The sequence below is a fragment of the Chrysemys picta genome, chromosome 16 (genome assembly GCF_011386835.1).
Source record: "Chrysemys picta bellii isolate R12L10 chromosome 16, ASM1138683v2, whole genome shotgun sequence".
Lineage (NCBI taxonomy): Eukaryota > Metazoa > Chordata > Testudines > Emydidae > Chrysemys > Chrysemys picta.
In genome coordinates this window covers 23,896,982-23,915,852 of record NC_088806.1, presented here as the reverse complement: position 1 = coordinate 23,915,852, position 18,871 = coordinate 23,896,982, and the positions used below count along the sequence as shown (strand labels likewise).

Sequence of the window (18,871 nt, the reverse complement as noted above, 5' to 3'; positions counted from 1 at the left end):
GGTCCTGCTTTGAGCAGGGGGTTGGACTAGATACCTCTTGAGGTCCCTTCCAACCCTGATATTCTATGAGTCTGAAGAAAATAAACATGCAGTAAAAAGAAACAAGAGTTAAGCAGTCCTAAAACAGAGTAGAAGGGGAAAGAAATCTGTCCCTAGTTAAGGGTTGGCATAGATCACTTCCCTGTCGGAATAAGAGGGGAACCAAGGACTCAAATCACAATTCACTCCTTGGTCAGCTCCTGAGCCATCACAGTCATGTCCTATTTCTTATCAGGGCAGACTGAATTGTTACAGTTTAGGGTCTAAAAATAATAACCGGAGTAGAAGTGTCAATGTTCATCGATAACCTTAGCTGAGAATTCCCATTTGTGTTTGAGTTCTGTAACAATCTTGTTCTTTCCCAGTTGTTTTTACAAGTAGGAAAAAAATTTGCGATCTTGATTTAGTTAATGACGGTCTCTATTTGGCAATATAGGAGAAGTGTAACAGTGACTTTCTCAAAGGGTGCTGGAGGTAAAACAATAGGGACCAGCAGCTGAAGGATCTTCCTATGCAGCGATTTCTGCCATGGAACAGACCACTTGCTATGTAGGTGGGACAAAACCGAGTCTGCAACAGTCTTATGGTCCCGTGCTAAAGCCCTGCGGCCTGATTCTCTACTTCACTGCGCCAGTTTTACGCCAGGTTTCATAGATTTTTGAGGCCAGAAGGGACCATTAGATTATCTAGACAGGCCACAGAATTCCACACATCCACCCCCATACCGAGTCCAACAACCTGCTTTTTCACCGATGCATGTTGTCCAGAAAGAGATCCAGTCTCAAGTTGAGAAATTAAGAGATGGAGAATTCACTACTTCCCTTGATAGTTTGTTCCAATGGTTATTCATGTTCACTGTTAAATTGTGCCCTATTTCTCGCTTGAATTTGTCGGGCTTTAACTTCCTTATGCCTTTCTCCACTAAATTGAACCTGCAATCAAACCTTTTACTGACCTTATAAAAACCAAGATGTTCCAGGAACATGATCATGTTTTGTCAGATGCGGTGTGAAGTTCTGGCTTGAGGCAAAAGCAAGGCAATGCCATGGCAAAAGGGGAGGGGAGGGTCTGGAGTTTTCCATGATTTGAAATCTTCAAGTGGAGACTGGACACCTTTTTGAAAGATCTGGTCTAGCTCAGCCAGTAGCCATGGAGCTGGATGCAGGAGCTACTGGGTGAGACTTTCCAGCCTGCATGATGCAGGAGATCCCAACAGTCCCCTCTGGGGATATTTTTCCATAGGAAAGCTGGGCTTTTCTCCTCTCGTTGCATGTTCCAGACTGCAGCATTCCCCAGTGAGGAGCTTCTGTCACTTTGGAGAGAGGTTCCCAAGCATTTCCTTGGCAGCTGGCACGTCACCAGACAGAGACCCTGCACCAGCTCCAGCTCTGCTCCGCCCGCTGTTTATATCTGCTTCTTGGTGTTGAAACCAGTCTGAGAGGAAGCATTAAGTGCTAGACTATTGGACTGTCTGCCAAGATAATGCTACTTGAAGTTGACTGAGTTATGCTGGTATAAAACTGATGTAACTGAGTGAAAAGTCAGGCTCTCCTGGTCTTTACAGGGTCATTTCCACCTGCTTTTACAGACTTTTTGTATGTTTAAAATAGTTATAACATGGGTATGTCCCATCTACATAGGTAAGATCAAACATTGTGACAAGATATCTTGATGTAGCAGAAATTGCTCTGCCGCGGGCTCATAGTATAGTGGCCAACTGGGTCAATGTGACTATGAAGGGAGAAGTATAAACATAGGGGGAAACAAGATAAATATACTTATTCTTCTTGCAAGCTTTTCTCCTCCTTCTTGTTTTTGTGTTTTCCTTCTCCTCAGACACTTTCCCCTCACACCATGGCCAGCTCCAGGGTTTTTGCCACCCCAAGCAGCCCCCCCCCCCCAAAAAACAAGCCACAATCGTGATCTGCGGCACTTTGGCAGCAGGTCCTTCACTCCGAGTGGGAGTGAGGGACCCTCCGCCGAATAGCTGGACATGCCGCCCCCCTCCGGAGTGGCCGCCCCAAGCACCTGCTTCCTAAGCTGGTGCCTGGAGCCGGCCCTGCCTCACACACAGGTGGCTATGAATCACAGGCTAAACCCGGAATATTTTTTCGACTCCTAAGGGATTTGAACACCTAGTTCCCATAAATTTACTGGGAATTTGGCATCCAAATTGCCTAGCCTCCTTTCAAAAAAAATCTCTGCCCTAGTTTTTGTATTAAGTTTATGCTGAAGTAGCTCAAGCAGATTGTTTGAATTTCCTGCTGTTCATTTAAGGCAAGAAGCTGTGCTCCTTAAGAGAGCAAACGCAGTTTATGCTATTATTCATGGTAAAAGATGTTCTGTAGATTTCAAGTTTCTTAGTAAAGGAAGAATTTTACAATGCTACTTGATCCATCTAAGTGGGAAAACAATGGCTCAGTCTCAGTTTGTCCCTGGTTCATGCTGAGACCCTGGGACCCTTCCATCGGTGGCACCATCAGTAAAAGCACTAATCATTATGGAGGAGGTCTAGCTAACAAATTATCATCTTGGCACCAGGAGTCAGAATTCCCCAGTGCTAAAGCTTTCACCAAAACATTCAGCTCTATATGTGGACTTAATACCTACCATTAAGCAGTTACTCTGAGTGCATATGCTATGTAGTGATTGCAAGTGTTGGTAACAAAAGAACCCTAGTGAGACTGGAGGATGAAATGGAGGATTGCAGTTCTGATGAAGATTAAATGGACTGAGAATGGCTTTGTATATTACCTTTAAGGAAACCTATATCTTGCCTCAAAAGGATCAACACCTGGTACCTTAATTGGGAAGATGATAAATCTTAAGTAAACCCCAGATTTCAAGTACGTTGCTTTGGGTAGTGAGAGAAGTCCCACTGAATTTAAATTCCTGAATTGATTGATTGTTTGCTGGGATGACGTGTTTCAGGATTTACAAGCACATGAATACTTGGTTTAACGATTGAAACAATTTAAACTGAGCATATTGACTTATTTCTTTGTCCACTGCAAACAAGTCTAAAAAATGCACCCTTCGAAAAGGTCATGTGTAATCTAGGCTGTGAGTAGTGCTGTGGATATTAGCAATAGGTAAAGGGTTGAATAACTTGAATTGAGACTACTACATGCAGACAATAACTCCAGGCAAGTCTCTTACTATATCTATTGCTTTAACTTGCAATTCCAAAGACATCTAAGGACATATTTATACTAAATACGTCACGCTGGGAAAATACTTATTTCATCAATCTGGAGAGCTTTTGACCAATAATATGTCAGAGTAAAGCTCTGCCACTAGCTCCTTTTACAGTATTTTAATTTTTACTGTGTGGGAAAGGGAAATAATTGTCTGCCTGTATTTTTATTTCTTTCTACTAAAAAACATGACATTTTGACATAATTAAAATCATAAACAGCAATAGCAAAATCAGAAGTTAACGCCTTCTGTCCACCTCCCATTTCCAAATCTACCAACCAAACAACCAGTAAACAGAGCCAAATTCTCTGCTATTGTAAATTGGCACTCCTCTATTGAGGTCAATGAAAGTGTGCCAATTTACACCAGAAGAAAATCTGACTCCAAAATTTCTCAGTTATACACTGGACCAGATTGTCAGTTGGTTTAAATTGAAGTAGCTCCAGTGAAGTTAACAGGTTTGCCACCGTTTACAGTAGCTGAGGGCCTGGTCTACTATACATACAAGTATAGTGAAATAAAAACAAGACAGCACTTCAGCATATGGTTAACCTTAAGTACATGCTCAAGTCCCACTGACTTCTGCGGAATTTAAGCATATGCTTAAGTGCTGTCCTGAATTGGGGCCTAAGGTTTGTGGCTGTAGAGAAATCTCTGAATGAAAGGTATTGGTGCAGCAAAAAGTATGTGTAAGTTTAGTATGTTTGTCTTTTCAAGTTATCATTTAATATGCATGCAAAATGATCACCTCAGAGTTTCACAATACTCTTTTTAGGATCACCAAAATAAACGACCCCAGGCAGACAGAACAAAATTAAATCGAGTGCTAAGAGAGAGATCTTTACCAGCAAATGATGTCCAGCATCCACCAGGAAGACTAGCGGAACCAAGACCTCAGCATCACACACATCGCAATGTATCAGAATTTGAGAACTTTTATATGGATTCAAACTCTTCTGAAGTGCTAGAACTTGAAAAAGATGACAATAGTTCACTGCATAGTTGGTTACAAACAAATCCCTTCGTTGGTCCAATTACTCCTTTCGTTAAGACTAGTTCAGCAGCAGATTGGGAGACAGACTCAAATACTTTACAAAATAATTCAGATCTGGTAAACTGGAATCAGAAGCAAATCTCCATGAACTTGGCTTCATCAAGGCACCATCTTGAACTAACAATGCATAAAAACGCTACTGGGTTGAATTTATCTCCAGCATATACTAGTGAAGAAAACAAAAAATATCAGCAAAACCCCAGAAACAGACCTCCGTATAATCAGCAACATTTACAGAATAGTTATGTTTTGGAGCCTCTTCCACCTGATGGGTATGCCAAAGGTCACATGCTCCTAAACCAGAAAAGCATCGCATCTACTTACAATGCTAATTTTCAAGAATCAGTAAAAGACCAAGTTTCAACTCAGAATCATAGAAAGCAATTTTATATAGACAAGAGCCATCACAACAACTTTGCTACCAACAGCTTGTGGTAAGGACTCACGTTTCAAAATGTTATTAGCATAATGGTACATGATGCCAAGGAAGTCATATTAGAGAAGGCCAAGGAAGTGTTCAGAAAAGTCTGATACATTCAACCACAGTAATTTATTCATAATTTATAGTTTGTTCATTAGTGTTTGATTTAATAAACAGTTTAACACTATTTTTAAGCTTTCAGTACCCTAGCCATTCCTACACATGAAATTCCCATTGATCTTAGTGTGTTTGTACATGCAAGGACTGCAAGATCAAGCTTAAGAATGGTAACTGAAAAACTGATATTAAAGAGCAAAACAAAGAAACATTTAGTTGCATCATCCATGAACTGAGTCTAGAGGAGCCTGTTTGTACTCAACTTGGTTATACCAAAACCCAGCTTGTGGCAAGGTGGAGTGAAAATCCCAAATTGCTCCAATGCAATTCAGTGCGCTGCCACTCATCTTTCAACACTTGTCTATACTGGTATTCTTCTTTAAAATCTTCCCCAATTGCAGGTCCACCAGAAGTGGTCCTAGTGTATATAAGGTACAAGCAGCTGGTCACATTTTTACTAATCCTGCACTTGCTCTGTTTATCAAATTCCCACCAAAGTCAAAGGTTTTGTGTGTCGAAGTTCTTAGAAGAATAAAATCTGACACTGTTAGCATGAAAAAGGCATGAGAGGTTAAAACTATTTATATAGAGCTTGTATGGATTGATGGTAATAAATGAAAATTCTACTTTCAATGAACACAAAGGGTCTGATTTTTACCTACTCCAAAGCCGACTGAAATCAATGGATATCTTTTCATTGACTTCACTGAGCTTTGGATCAGGCCCAGACTTTGCCCCAGTTGACTTAATGATGTTATTCCTGGTATACATGGGTGTGTGAATGAGATCAGAATCAGTCACAAACGGTCATGTTCACTTCTGAAAGCTTGCGTGCATAATTCAATGAGTTGAAAATGTACCCAGCTAACAATATCTAATGGTTTTCAAAATATGTTTGAATAGCAATGACAATTTCAGTTTACAGATTGCTTATTGGGACTTTGCATCTAGGTATGAGTAAACACAATTTCCTTCTTTCGTTTTAAAATTGAGGCCATCCCAGTCATCTGGTCAGAAGCCACTAGCAGGCCCTTCTCCAACCACACAACTTATACAGACAATGGAACAACATCATCAAAAAATCTCTCAACTGGAAGACACTCACCTTGCCGAAAGGCAGTTCTCTGGCTTGTTTCCACCTGTAATCCCACGGGTAGAAAGTGACTCAGAGATTAACACAGAAAGAAGTGAAGGAAAACAAGTGAAAATTAGTCGCAGCAACTCAGAAGGGTACCTGCTGCAAATGGAAAAGCAAAAACAGCTGAAAGAGAAAGGGACTAGGAAGGTAAGAAAAGATGGGTGAGTTAGAAACCAATTTTATTTTGCTGTTTCCTCCTCTGATTAAATTAGTACTTTGTGCTTGTTATCCATAGATCTTAAAGCACTTTAAAAGGGGTATTATTCCCATTTTACAGAAGGGGAATTGATACTCCGAGAGGTTAAGTGACATGCCCAGCATCAAACAAGTCAGTGGCAGAAGCAGATATGGAAAAAGAAAATAACTAGTAGCTGATCTGACCAACTCACTCCCACACTTTATATTCCAAGGAGTTGAAGCAATTCACCACTGCATCTTTCCACTCTGCTTTTCAGAGAAGGTCACCTGCTAGAACACATAGGGAACTGTTGATCCTTTAAGTTATTCCTGTGGTAAAATGCTTGAGAAAGAAGCCATTTGTATAGGACAGCAGGTAGCCAGGCCTCAAATCTGAATAAGTTATTTTCTTTGTCATGCCCATTTGCCAGTCAGATCAAATCTCTTGGTTTCCAAGGGAATTCAAACTGAACAACATTAAAAGTTACAGGATTTGTGAAGCTAATGTTATAAACATTATTCCAGGTCTGCTGACAATCCCATTCTGATCACTAATTAAAATTGAGCTCTGTATCTCTTCTGTGTGTCCAAATTTCATACTATAACCATTTAACACTGATGTAATGGAACAGTATAAAGATATCCTTGTACACCCATGACAAATTAAATGTTTAAGAAGTTAGCTTGACTGCACTGAGAAATGCAGCTAAGCTGGAATAATTATTCATGTGCTTCATCGAGGAGGCAGTTTGTGTATTGCTGCTTGACTGCCTCTAAGAAGGGTTAGCTGGATTAAGATAGTAACTACAAGGCAGATTTCCTTCCTTTTCCATTCCCTGTGTTCAAGCCATTGTTTTTGTCCTTTTTTCCAATAACTTTCTCACATTTACACATCTGAAGAATTTTGTGGAGAATTGGATTGTTTATGTCTCGCAGTACAACCCAGCTTCTCACATTAAACAGAAGTCCATACAAACACACCAAGGTCAAATTTAATTCACACATATTTTGGCTTTGAAAATATATTGGAAATTACTACAGCTTCTTGAGGAAAAACCTGGATTTATTCCATACAGCTAAATGGTTAACTCCCTGTATTAGCTTCAGTTTAAAAAACAATTATATAATTGTTCCATAAAGAGTTCGGATACTTGACTCAAAACAAAAGTCTAATATTTCTAATATAATATAGATTTCATTTGTTTGCCAGTTGGGCCTGACTTAAAACATGTTCATCATTTGAAGAAAGTACTTTTTTGCTGGTAGAAATTCTTTGGGCATTTCTGTAGACACTACATGATTGGAATTACTACAGTAGGCGGCCAGAAAGAAAATAAAGCAAACCAGAGTCTGGATTATTAAGCATTTTCATTGGCACACTTAAAATTTTGCCCAGTTATGCAAGTTAATTGAGTCTCTTTGGAACAGATGTAACGAGATCCAGGAATGCCCAGCCCTCCCCAGACAAGCCAGAAAAGCACCTTATCCTGGAGCAAACATAATGGATAGTTAGAAATGGATTAAGATTAAATTCTGGTTCCCCACACAAACAACTAAAAAAAAGGGTTTTGCACGGGGGATCAGCACAGGGCAAAAGAGAAGTGACAGTGCTCCCAAGCAGGAGGGTGGGTGCAGTGCACTTGAGTAGGCTCGGTTGAGGCCACTGCAACAAAAACATAGTATGTGAGTCCACTAGCAATGACCTTCCTTTTTGCCTGCTCCAGCCAATTCACTTGTAAAGATTTTGTTCCATACTAGTACTGTTAATTTTTAACCTTTTCAGGTGAATGATTGCTTCCAACTAAAAAGGGTGACGGGGTGCTGCTCACAACACTGTCATGTGGCCAAATGAGGTGCCATATAGCAATATTATTGGAAAAGAGTAAACTTTGCAATCCCTAGTTATTAGGAACTGGGTTCAAAGTCAACCTAATTAGAAGGTTCTCGTGTTACTAATGGCATTTCTGAGAATGGAAGTATATGGGCACTCAAAAGATGCAAGAAGAATTTGACTAGCCTCATGGGAAAACAGTGTCTAATTGTCATGCATCACCAATATAATATTGTAAAGGAGAGTCATTTTAGAAACTATTCCATATTGTTTTCATAAGATAAAGGGAATCACTGACAACAGAGCACTTTGTTGATTGGATTTATGAGCTGTGGGTTTTGTTTTGGTGGGGATTTTTTCCAACAAGTGTATTCATTTAAAGCTACCTGGCCAGATTCTTCTTGGTTACATCAGTGTAAATTAGGGGCAACACTGATGACTTGAGTGTAAATCAGGAATAATTTAACTTGTGTAACTGAGATCAGAATTACACTTAGTCTACCCAAACCATCTTCTAGAGCCTCTACCTTCATCCCCAGGTCTTCCTCCCCTTCCTTCCATTCTGGGTGAAATCCTGACTCCACTGACTCTGGCCACTGATTTCAGTGAGTCCAGGATTCCACCTTGTGCCTTCTCTCCCCCAAACTCTGAATTTGCTATCCCAAGCACTAGGTCTTTAGTTAGTTACCAGGAGAAGGATACATAATGAACATCTCTTTTATCACCAAAAGCAGGGTGTTTTCTGTAGTTTTGCTACAAGGCTTTGTTCAAAAGTTCTGTTACTGTAATAACTGCCAAATGCATTGTCATTTTAAGCTGTTTAACAGAATTCAGCTCATGAAATGCAAGACTGGCAAATTACAAAGTGGAGGGGGTTTGCCTGTTAGTCATTCAAATGCCTACATAATATGGGAAATTTTTAAAGGAATATTATCACATGAAACAAATTACATTCATTCAACCTTAAGTTTGCTCACTTTACTTATAAAGCAAGTGCCAAAGTTAAGGTTGAACATGCAACCTGAATTCTGCCCATCTTGTGCATATCTATTACACACCATCTTTAATTATGTGATCATATGCTGTAGTACAAGTGGAAATTATTCATGCACCTTAAATACACAAGCATTCATGTGAATGTTTTACATTTCACTAAACTGTCTTTATTTTCAAAACTGTTTTCTATACACCCTGGCAAAAACTTTCAAAAAGGCAAACCCATTTTTCTCCTGTTCTGTCATTATACCTGGGAATGTAATTTATAGTAGAACATACCTGCTCAGGGTAAAGATACCTTTAAGACTTTTGCATTACTGAGGGAGCCTTTTGCCCTCCATAGCAACAATTAAAGGAAGATGTATTTGATTCTGTCTTTAGCCTTCTAGGCCAAGAAACTACATGAACCTGGATGTGAAGCTCGGAGGCCTTGGACCTGACTATGAAGCAGTCAGAGAGAAAGTAGGTGGCACAAATAGCATTTTGTCTGCTTTTTTTGTCTCAAAATTATGCCAAGTAAGCGGATGTAGAATGCAATGGAAATGGAAGCACAGTTGATAAAGTAACTAAAAAATGCCTGTTTTTAAATATTAAATTCCAAAGAGGACCATCCTTCTGAGTGTTAGGAAAGCAACTAGTACATAGATGGGCATTACCATCAAATAAATGATAAAGATAATGTTCTAGTCAGGCATCTGTTAACCACGCCATTCATGAGTCCAACTAAGACAATAAAACAAAACATTAAGATCTCCTCTACCAGTTAGGTTAAGAAGTAGCCCCTTTTTTTCCATGTGCATCTCTCTTGCCAGGTGCCCTCTCTGATCCATATAAACAATATTGATGCAGGTCCATGGCCACCTAGCACATCATGCCTGTCATTAGGCTGCACCCCATTGCCCTTTGGAATTTTCTATATAACACTCAAACTTCCAGCCACCTGTGCTAAAAGAGACTCTCCTTAGCAATACAGGGTTTGTTACACAGTTGAACAATACTGCTCATCCATTAGCACTCATTCACACTAGCCAGTTCATTGCAAATCTATGTATAAATATGTGCTAGATTTCAAGACTTGGTTTTCACAAAACCCACAGCTAATTTTCATAGATTCATAGGTCAGAAGGGACCATTGTCATCATCTAGTCAGATATCATGCATAATATAGGCCATAGGATTTCCCTGAATTAATTCTTCATTCAAGTGGTTGAACTAGAATATGTCTGTTAGAAAACCCATCACAACCATTGATAAGTTGTTCCAGTGGTTCATTACTCTCATTTAAATATGTACACCTTATTTCTAGTCTCAATTTGTCTAGCTTTCAACCATTGGATCAACTTTCAGTCATTAGAGCTTGTTATATCTTTGTCTGCTAGATTACAGAACCCTTTACTAACAAACTTAACTATAAGGCATGTTTTCCAATCCTTTAATTATTCTTGTGGCTCTTCTCTGAACTCTCTCCAATTTTTCAACAGCCTTCTTGAATTGTGGACACCAGACCTGGACACTATATTCCAGTAGCTGTTACACCAGTGCCAAATACAGAGGTCATGTAACCTCCATATTCCTACTCAATATTCCTCTGTTTTTAAATCCAAGAATCACATGAGCCCTTTATAGCCACAGTGTAGCACTGGGAGCTGATCTTCAGTTGATGAGCCACCGTGAACCCCCAGTCTTTTTTTCAGAGTCCCGGCTTCCCAAGATAGAGACCTCCATCCTGTAAATATGGCCTACATTCTTTGTTTCTAGATATGACCTTTCATTCAGCCATATTAATACATATATTGATTGCACCTAGCTTGGCAAGAGATCCAGATCACTCTAACAGCGACCCATCCTCTTCATTATTTACCACTCCCCCAATCTTTGGGTCATCTGAAAACTTTATCAGTAATGACTTTGTTTTCTTCCTAGTCATTACAAAAATATTTTATAGCATAGAACCAAGAACAGATCTCTGAAGGACCCCATCAAAAATCATCCAATTGATGATTCTCCATTTACAATTAGATTGAGACCTAACCCCACTTCAGTAGGTGCCACTGATTTCGTATCATTCTAGTTTCTTAATCAAAATGTCATGTGGTACCAAGACATCTACATTTATTACATCAACACTATATTGTAGTAGCACATCCTCACCTCGTGGGCACCCCCTTGTCTCTGGTAGCAGAGTTGCATGGAGTCCTTGTTGGTCTCCCCCACCTGGGCTCTCCTTTGGACCTACAGCAGCCTCTCTCAGTCTGGGTCTTCTTCTGACTCCCCCTCTGGGTGTTCTGTGGCTTGGCCCTCCAGCCAAGTCACAAAAAAATGTAAACCCCTTCCAGGACAGCAAGAGCAAGTCCAAATAAAAGTCCACACAAATCTTCAAACTAACAGCCCTTCCGCCCCTCTCAGGCTTCACTGTAGTTCTCTTGTTGACTCTACCTCCGGGCTCCCCCACCAGGAGCCTCAACTGCTAGAGTAGCTTGTTCCTCTGCTATTTCCTGTCTATTAAACCCTATCCCAGGGCTTCTCTCCATCAGAGAGACTTGTCTTCTAGGTAGTCTCTCTTGACCTGAGTTCCCTCAGTCTGCTTATTAGGCCTAGCTCTGCCTCCTCTGGCCAGGATGCAATTAGTCAATCCCTGCCCCTAGTCCAACCCCTTCCCCAAATCCGTGCCCCGCCTCTTCTCTGCCTCCTCCCCTGAGCACGTAGCTCCCTGCTCCTCTCCCCTCCCCCCCGGAAAGCGCTAAATGCCGCCAAACAGCTGTTTGGCGGCAGGAAGCACCTGGAGGTAGGTAGAGGAATGGGGACGCGGCGCACTGGGGAGCGGGGTTGGGGGCGGCGGGTGAGGGGAGCTTGCCGGGCCACAGCAAATCACTCCACGAGCTGCATGTTTGAGACCCCTGATCTAAACTCTTTATTACAGTCCCATATCAGCCGTTCCATTACATTGTCGAGGATCTATGTCCGACTGACAGCCTACCATTACCACGGTCATCTAATTTACTTTTTTTAAAATATCGCCACAACTAAAGTGTTCTTCCAGGCCTCTGGATATTCCCCAGTGTGCTAAGACTTGTTCACTACCAACATTAACAGTCCAAAAAGCAACAGAGAGTCCTGTGGCACCTTTAAGACTAACAGATGTATTGGAGCATAAGCTTCCGTGGGTGAATGCCCACTTCGTCGGATAATTAACAGTCCAGATTTCCTTTGATATCATGGATATCTATCCAGAAAACTCATGCACGCACATAAAAAGGAAGAAGTGTATAATAGAAGGGACAATTATATCTTTGATAGATTCAGCCCTCTAGTTTTGTAGTTCCCAGAAGCAGGCATCCATTAAAGAAATTTTCAGCAGGTGAGTAGCCAACTGAAGCAGGGCCGGCTCCAGGCACCAGCTTCTCAAGCAGGTGCTTGGGGCGGCTGTTCCAGACAGGGGCGGCAGTTCCAGGTATTCGGCGGCAATTCGGCGGACGGTCCCTCACTCTGCCTGGGAGTGAAGGACCTCCCGCCGAATTGCCGCCGCAGATTGCGATCGCGGCTTTTTTTAGATCGCGATCGCGGCTTTTTTTTTTTTTTTTTGGTTTTGGCTGCGTGGAGCCGGCCCTGAACTGAAGGCAAGTCCAAACTGCTTTGTTCTCCCTGTGGTAGTTGAAGTGTACATGAATGACTTTAACATGATTTAGCTGCACTGTCATTCACAGAAGACAGTCTTACTGAACCTTGGAAGAGAAAATGAAAGTAAATACAGTAAAGTAAGTGCAACAGGGAAGTAGCTGAATGCACATTACTTACTGTTAAGCAAACCTCTGATCTTACTGTGCCAAAGAGGAGATGATTGTCAGAGAAAGAGTCTGAATGAAAAATATCATTTGACCTCTTCACTGCCAGTGACTTTACTAGTTACATTAAGCAGATGTACATCTCAAGTGCTGCAGAACAGATCCCATGTGCTCTACTGATAAGACCCTACTGATAAGACAACAGCTATTTATATTTATATAGCGTCCTTCACAGAAATATGACCGAGCATTGCGTAGCTAAAATGATAAAATCATCAGCCCTTTGCCAGTTTAAAAGCTACAGTGATTTCTTCAGCCTTGCAGTAAATTAGATAGATTGGTCATCTCAAATCTATATCAATAGATAGATGCATTGCTACAAAACGGCCTTCCTCCATACAGCAGAGGGTTCTGTCTCTTTTTAACACTTTGGCAACACTCGTATAGCTTGTCAGGCCAATAAAGTGTTATTAAATTGCAATGGGGGGAAAAAATGAAATGTTGACACCAGCTCCTAACTGGGGCAAACTAAAATACCTTGCTGAGCCTGAGAGTAACAAATGGTTGGAAACAGAGACAGAAAATCAGTTAAATAAATGGACTACAGTCATTCGAGGCTTTAAATGCAGTAGAAGGACTTTAAAAATCAATGCAAAACTGGACAGGTAGCTAGTGCAACCATTTTAGAATGGAAGTAATATGCTGAAACAACTATGTGGTAATAAAGATGCAAACTGCTCCATTTTCAAGTAGCTGCATCCTCAGTATAACAAAGGAAGAGCTCTTGAAAATAAAGAATTACAGTTATCTAACCTTGAAAAACTAGATTTTTAAGAAGATCTTGCTGAGCAGTGATTAGTGGCATTTTAAACAGCCTCACAGGCCTAAATAGGAAAGTCCGGCAGTAAAGGGGTTAATTAACTGGTCCCTCAAAACTTTAAATAACCATTACTTTTTTCACTTGCCAGACAGAAAAGTTAAATAAGCAAAAGGAATATGCAAAGCAAGTTAAGGAGCACAACATGAAGAACGTTGCTACTGTGCAGAAACCGCCAGCAAAACCTCAGATCAAGTCATCATTATCAAGACATAAGGTCAGACTAGAAAGCATCTCATTAGATGGGGCTAGAACTCTCATTAAAGTGCGAGGGAGAGGGCTTGAAAGACTGGACTCTGCATGTGTCCATAGGCGTCCGAGAACCATGGAAAGTGAACTCCTAGAACAATTTTGGGTTGGGTGCCAAAAGATAGAGGGTCTCCCGCTGCCATTTTTATAGTTTTTTTTTTTTTAAACAATCCCAGGCACTCCTAATATAGAAAGTTCCTCAAGGTCAGTTACCTATTAATTATTTTTGTACAATCTTCATTGTATTCCTTCTCTTGTCAAGAAATGTATCAGCCTTCAAACTAACCAGAAATGAAATTTGCAAGGGACTCCATTTAAGTTAGTCTCTAAGCTTTGATTTTAAAGTCTTCAGGAATATCTCAACACCTTATCATTTTAGGCCTTTCGTAATGTAATTTTTGAGGAAGGATGGGGCGGGGTCTATTATAGAATAAATCTCTGCTTTCTGAAACTTGCCACATTTAGGCTATGAGGAACTCACTGCCACAAGATATCATTGAGGCCAAGAGCTCAACAGGAATAAAAAACAGAATTGATATTTATAAAGGCATGTGAGAATATACAAAATTATAATAGTAAATACTATTTTTGTTATAAAAAGTTTTGGAATGGATATAAACCTGCATGCTTCAAGGCATAAGGCAACCTCTAACTCAGGGATCGGCAACCTTTGGCACACAGCCCATCAGGGAAAGCCGCTGGTGAGCCGGGACGGTTTGTTTACCTGCAGAGTCTGCAGGATCGGTCGATCACAGCTCCCACTGGCCGCGGTTCGCTGTCCTAGGCCAATGGGGGCTGCGGGAAGCAGCACGGGCCGAGGGATGTGCTGGCCGCTGCAGTTTCTTGCACCTGCCTCTAAAGCATCTGGTACTAGTCACTTCAAGATATGGAATTATTACATCATTAATTTGATCTAGTATGAAAATTCTTATGTTCTCCTGCCATTTTAAAAGTGTTCTGATTTTATTGTTAATTTCAAACTTCTTTCAATCTTTAATATTATTAGGCTCTGGAATATGCTAAGAAGATTCCTAAACCAAAACCGTTCTCAGCAAAACGATCAGATGAAGAACCAGAAGAGGAAAAAACTCCAGCACATACTTTAAAAGGACAGAATTTACCTCAAATTTCCTCACTGAAAACTCTGCAAAACAGACATGAAATAGAGAAGCAAGTTGTGGCTGCTTTCAAAACCCTTCACATTTTATAATAAGTTTGAAATTATTAGAGAGCTGTAGAGGGTAGACAGTATCTGAACTGATTACGTGGTGCATTAAATTACGTATGTTTCCCAGATACAGTATTTCAGGACTCTGCTACTTAAATAAGAGCCTCTACCATCAAAAAAAAAAAATGGATTTCAAAAGGTGAAATATTTTCAGATCAATTGCCCTTATTTTAGTCCAATTTTATTATAGCCAAATTATTATTTTTTTTTAAATGTAATCTTTATTTTAGAATTGTGCTTCTTCTTATTCTATTGTTTCCTTCCTTGGAATATCCTGCTTAAGCTGCTGCCTCTTTCTGAGCGGTTATCCAGAAAGAGTTGCGAGTGAATTTAGGGGCCTGCAAGGTTCAGCAGGAGTTTTGTGAATTGCAGTGGAACCTAAACCTGGGACTTCGATGCCTAAACACATTTGTAAATCTAGATCTGTGTGTCCCATTAGTCTTTCCCAAAATGCTCATTCTTTTTATACTGTGAAATCAACCTACCGCTACTTACTAAAACATTTTTTATATTTTACATAATGAACTTTTAAAAGTATTTCCATCAAATCTAAAAACAATCTGAGTGACTCTGTGGATGTGTCTATCGTTATTTCTTTTCTCTTAATATAACTTGAACTGAAATGAAAGCAGGACCCTTTCCATGCTGCTCACTGAGCCATTGACCAAAGAGACATGAATGAATGATAAAATATTTTAGCTCTGGCCCATGTTTCCATAACCTGGGGTAGACAGGGTGTTAGAGATGTTATCAGCAGTATATGGTTAAAGAGCACCTTGTGTGTATATGGTGCTTTCCAAACACATAAGCCCTAGGCCCTGCTCCAAAGCAGCTTACTGCTGGTTTTAGACAGACATGTACAATACAATGGTAAAATAAGAGAGTCCAAGAGGAAGATCTGCAGAGGAGGCTTCACTTACAGAGAAGGTAGATAGGTTTCAGAGTGGTCGCCGTGTTAGTCTGTATCAGCAAAAACAACGAGTCCATATGGCACCTTAGAGACTAACAAATTTATTTGGGCATAAGCTTTTGTGGGCTAAAACCCACTTCATCAGATGCATGGAGTGGAAAATACAGTAGGAAGATTTTTTATATATATATAAAAATTTTGGGTTGGGTGCCAAAAGATAGAGTTGTATATATATAGCAGTACATGAAAATATGGGAGTTGCCTTACCCAGTGGGGGGGTCGAGACAAATCAATTAAAGTGGGCTATTATCAACAGGATGAAAAATCACTTTTGTAGTGGTAATCAGAGTGGCTCATTTCAAACAGTTCAGAAGGTAGAGAGAGCAGTGGGGCTTGATACATCAGCGGTTGGATGCAAAGCCCCCTGAAGTCAATGGAAAGACTTTCTGCCTTATATGGGCTTTCAGTCATGGCCCAGGAGTGGGAAGCCATTCCAAATATAGCGGCATCATGAATAAAGCCATAAAGCTGAGAGTAGGAGAAGGTGACAAAGGGAGCAACTGGGAGGATTTGTAGGGCACAGAGTGAGTAGCAGGAAAGAGAGTTGGGATGTAGAGCAAGGCAAAATTGTGAAGACTTTTGAAGGTGAGGACAGAGAGCTTGAACCGGATGCGATAAAAGAAAAGAATCTAGATTCAGCATCGTCCCATGGTCAGGGCACTGGACTAGGGTTGGTCCCTTGATTTCTGTTTCCAGTTCTGCCCCGGACCTGCTGTGTGACTTTGAACAAGTCACTTCACCTCTCTGTACATGGATACTGCCCCTGTTACCCCCACCCAGATCCCCTGGGTGTGTATTCAGATGGCTAGCCCAAGCTGCTGCCTGTTCCCAGCTATCCTGCTATTTTTAGCGCACTAGCTCAAGCAGAGCTAGACGGTGCCTATCTGTTTGAGCTGGGAAGCACCGTCCCAGCTGCAGTGTAGATCTGTCCTAAATAGATGTACAGTGCCTGGCACAGTGGGGTGTGATCTCTTTCGAGCCCTTATATGCTACATAAGAAAAATAAACTCGTTAAGAGATGTAAGGAGGGAAAGATGTGGTCAGAATGATGGGAAAGGAAAATGTAATCAATTCCTGTAAGAAAAAAAAGACAGAATTCTGACCAGTCCCAGCAGTTAAGCCAGAGCTGATTCTTGCATGTTTTATATAATGTAGGGATCTCTAATTTTTAGACAAAAAGAACAGGAGTACTTGTGGCACCTTAGAGACTAACAAATTTATTAGAGCATAAGCTTTCGTGGGCTATAGCCCACTCAATTTTTAGACAGACAATCTTACAGGTTTGGGACCTTAACAAGTTAATTTAAATACTTGTACCAGTTTACTTTTAAATTAAATCTGGCACATCTTAAATTAAAAAGGGGGGGGGAAGACAACAACCTCATTGTATTACCTTAATATGCACAACATTTTCTTTCTTTAAAACAAAGAGGAAGCTGTTGGCAGATTATCCAGGAATGAAGCCAAACTAAAACGCTCCCAATAATGAAGAAAGTAAAACATGAACCAAACACAGGCCATCAATAGTGATACAATAATTAATTATGCAATTGTTGCTTCCTTATTGGTTAATGATTCATTGTCACTCACAACATCACAGCAAGCCCAGGAGTTTAGAGCCTCATCTAGGGCAGGAAAATGCAGACAAGTAATGGCTCTTCATCTAGACAATCTGTTATTAGCTAGGAGTAGTTTGAAGATACACTGAGAAACTGAGCAGAACACTGAGGCTAAGCAAGAACTACACTTTTGATAGGAAACAGCCTTTAACAGATTAAGTATAAGATAATAAACAGATGTGATTCTTATGATGGTTCTGCTTCTTTAACTTGGTAAATGAAGAATTAAATCCACAGATGAAACGTGAAGGAAACGCACAGAAAAGGAGTTTTGGAGAACACACACTAAACATCTTTTTGAAAATAGGCAATTTCTGCAGGTTCTTGTTGACTCTTGGGTTTGTTTTCATCATACGTTGTCTGCATAATAGATATAGAATCATGGTCCTGGCTCCATAGTTGTGATTACATCCAGGTTCCATCGTAAGCCCCACCCCCAATATATTTAACTGTGAATATTTGGCATGAAAATGGCCTGATTTACTCTCTGGGCAAAGGAGAATTTTCCTGACAAGTTTGAGAAGAAAAAAAACAAACATCCAAAATTCACCCAGATTTGAAATTTTGACCAGTATCTAAAGTTCCTTTGGATCCTACGAGCCCCAAAATGCCTAGTTACTCCCCCTTCAAACTTTCTGTGCAGTTAAATCGCCTTGAAAACAAATGTGCGAGTCCACTTTAAAAGAAAACAAGTTGTCATTAAGGCAAGTCATTAACAATAGCTGTATCTAATCAAAATGATGATACTGTATGTGTTGGAGCCGAAGTCCATAGAATCCTCTGGCCTAAGCAAAGTTTGGTCTTGTTGAAGGTATGCAGTGGAAGGGTTAATTGGGGAATACAGCCGAGAGAGGGAAAAGCTTACGTCTCTGTGGCTGCCCTGAGTTTTCTGTAAAAGGTAAAATACGGAAATGAGTTCAGAAAAATATTTTTAATCTTATAATGGGTTAATTCTGGACTTTTCAATAGTTGGATGCAAACTCCTGCTAGGAGTTGAGGGTAATGTCACAAGTTAGCAGGAAGACCATTTTGCTTAATAAAGGCAGGCCATTGAAAGACTTCAGTTGACTTCTGTGGGCTTTGAATCCCACTCTAAATTATTGAAATCAATCCATGCTCTCAAACACTGGGAAACAAATGGCTCCTAGAATTGACAAGGAGTTAAGCATCAGTGC

General features: G+C 40.4%; 1 protein-coding gene across 4 annotated transcripts in view; it reads left to right on the top strand.

Annotated features, from left to right (window-relative positions):
• JHY (junctional cadherin complex regulator) overlaps positions 1-15,663 on the top strand; it is a 31,734-nt gene extending 16,071 nt beyond the window's left edge. For 3 of the 4 annotated variants that reach the window (XM_065569129.1, XM_005303739.4, XM_065569128.1), the window contains 5 exons: positions 4,013-4,725; positions 5,823-6,114; positions 9,353-9,433; positions 13,722-13,847; positions 14,886-15,663. In XM_065569129.1, coding sequence (XP_065425201.1) covers positions 4,013-4,725; positions 5,823-6,114; positions 9,353-9,433; positions 13,722-13,847; positions 14,886-15,089 — 1,416 coding nt within the window. In that variant the 3' untranslated portion in view covers positions 15,090-15,663. Of the gene's footprint in view, positions 1-4,012; positions 4,726-5,822; positions 6,129-9,352; positions 9,434-13,721; positions 13,848-14,885 lie in introns of all 4 variants that reach the window. The other variant, XR_010593008.1, reaches the window with a different exon arrangement.
• The last annotated feature ends 3,208 nt before the right edge of the window (positions 15,664-18,871 follow it).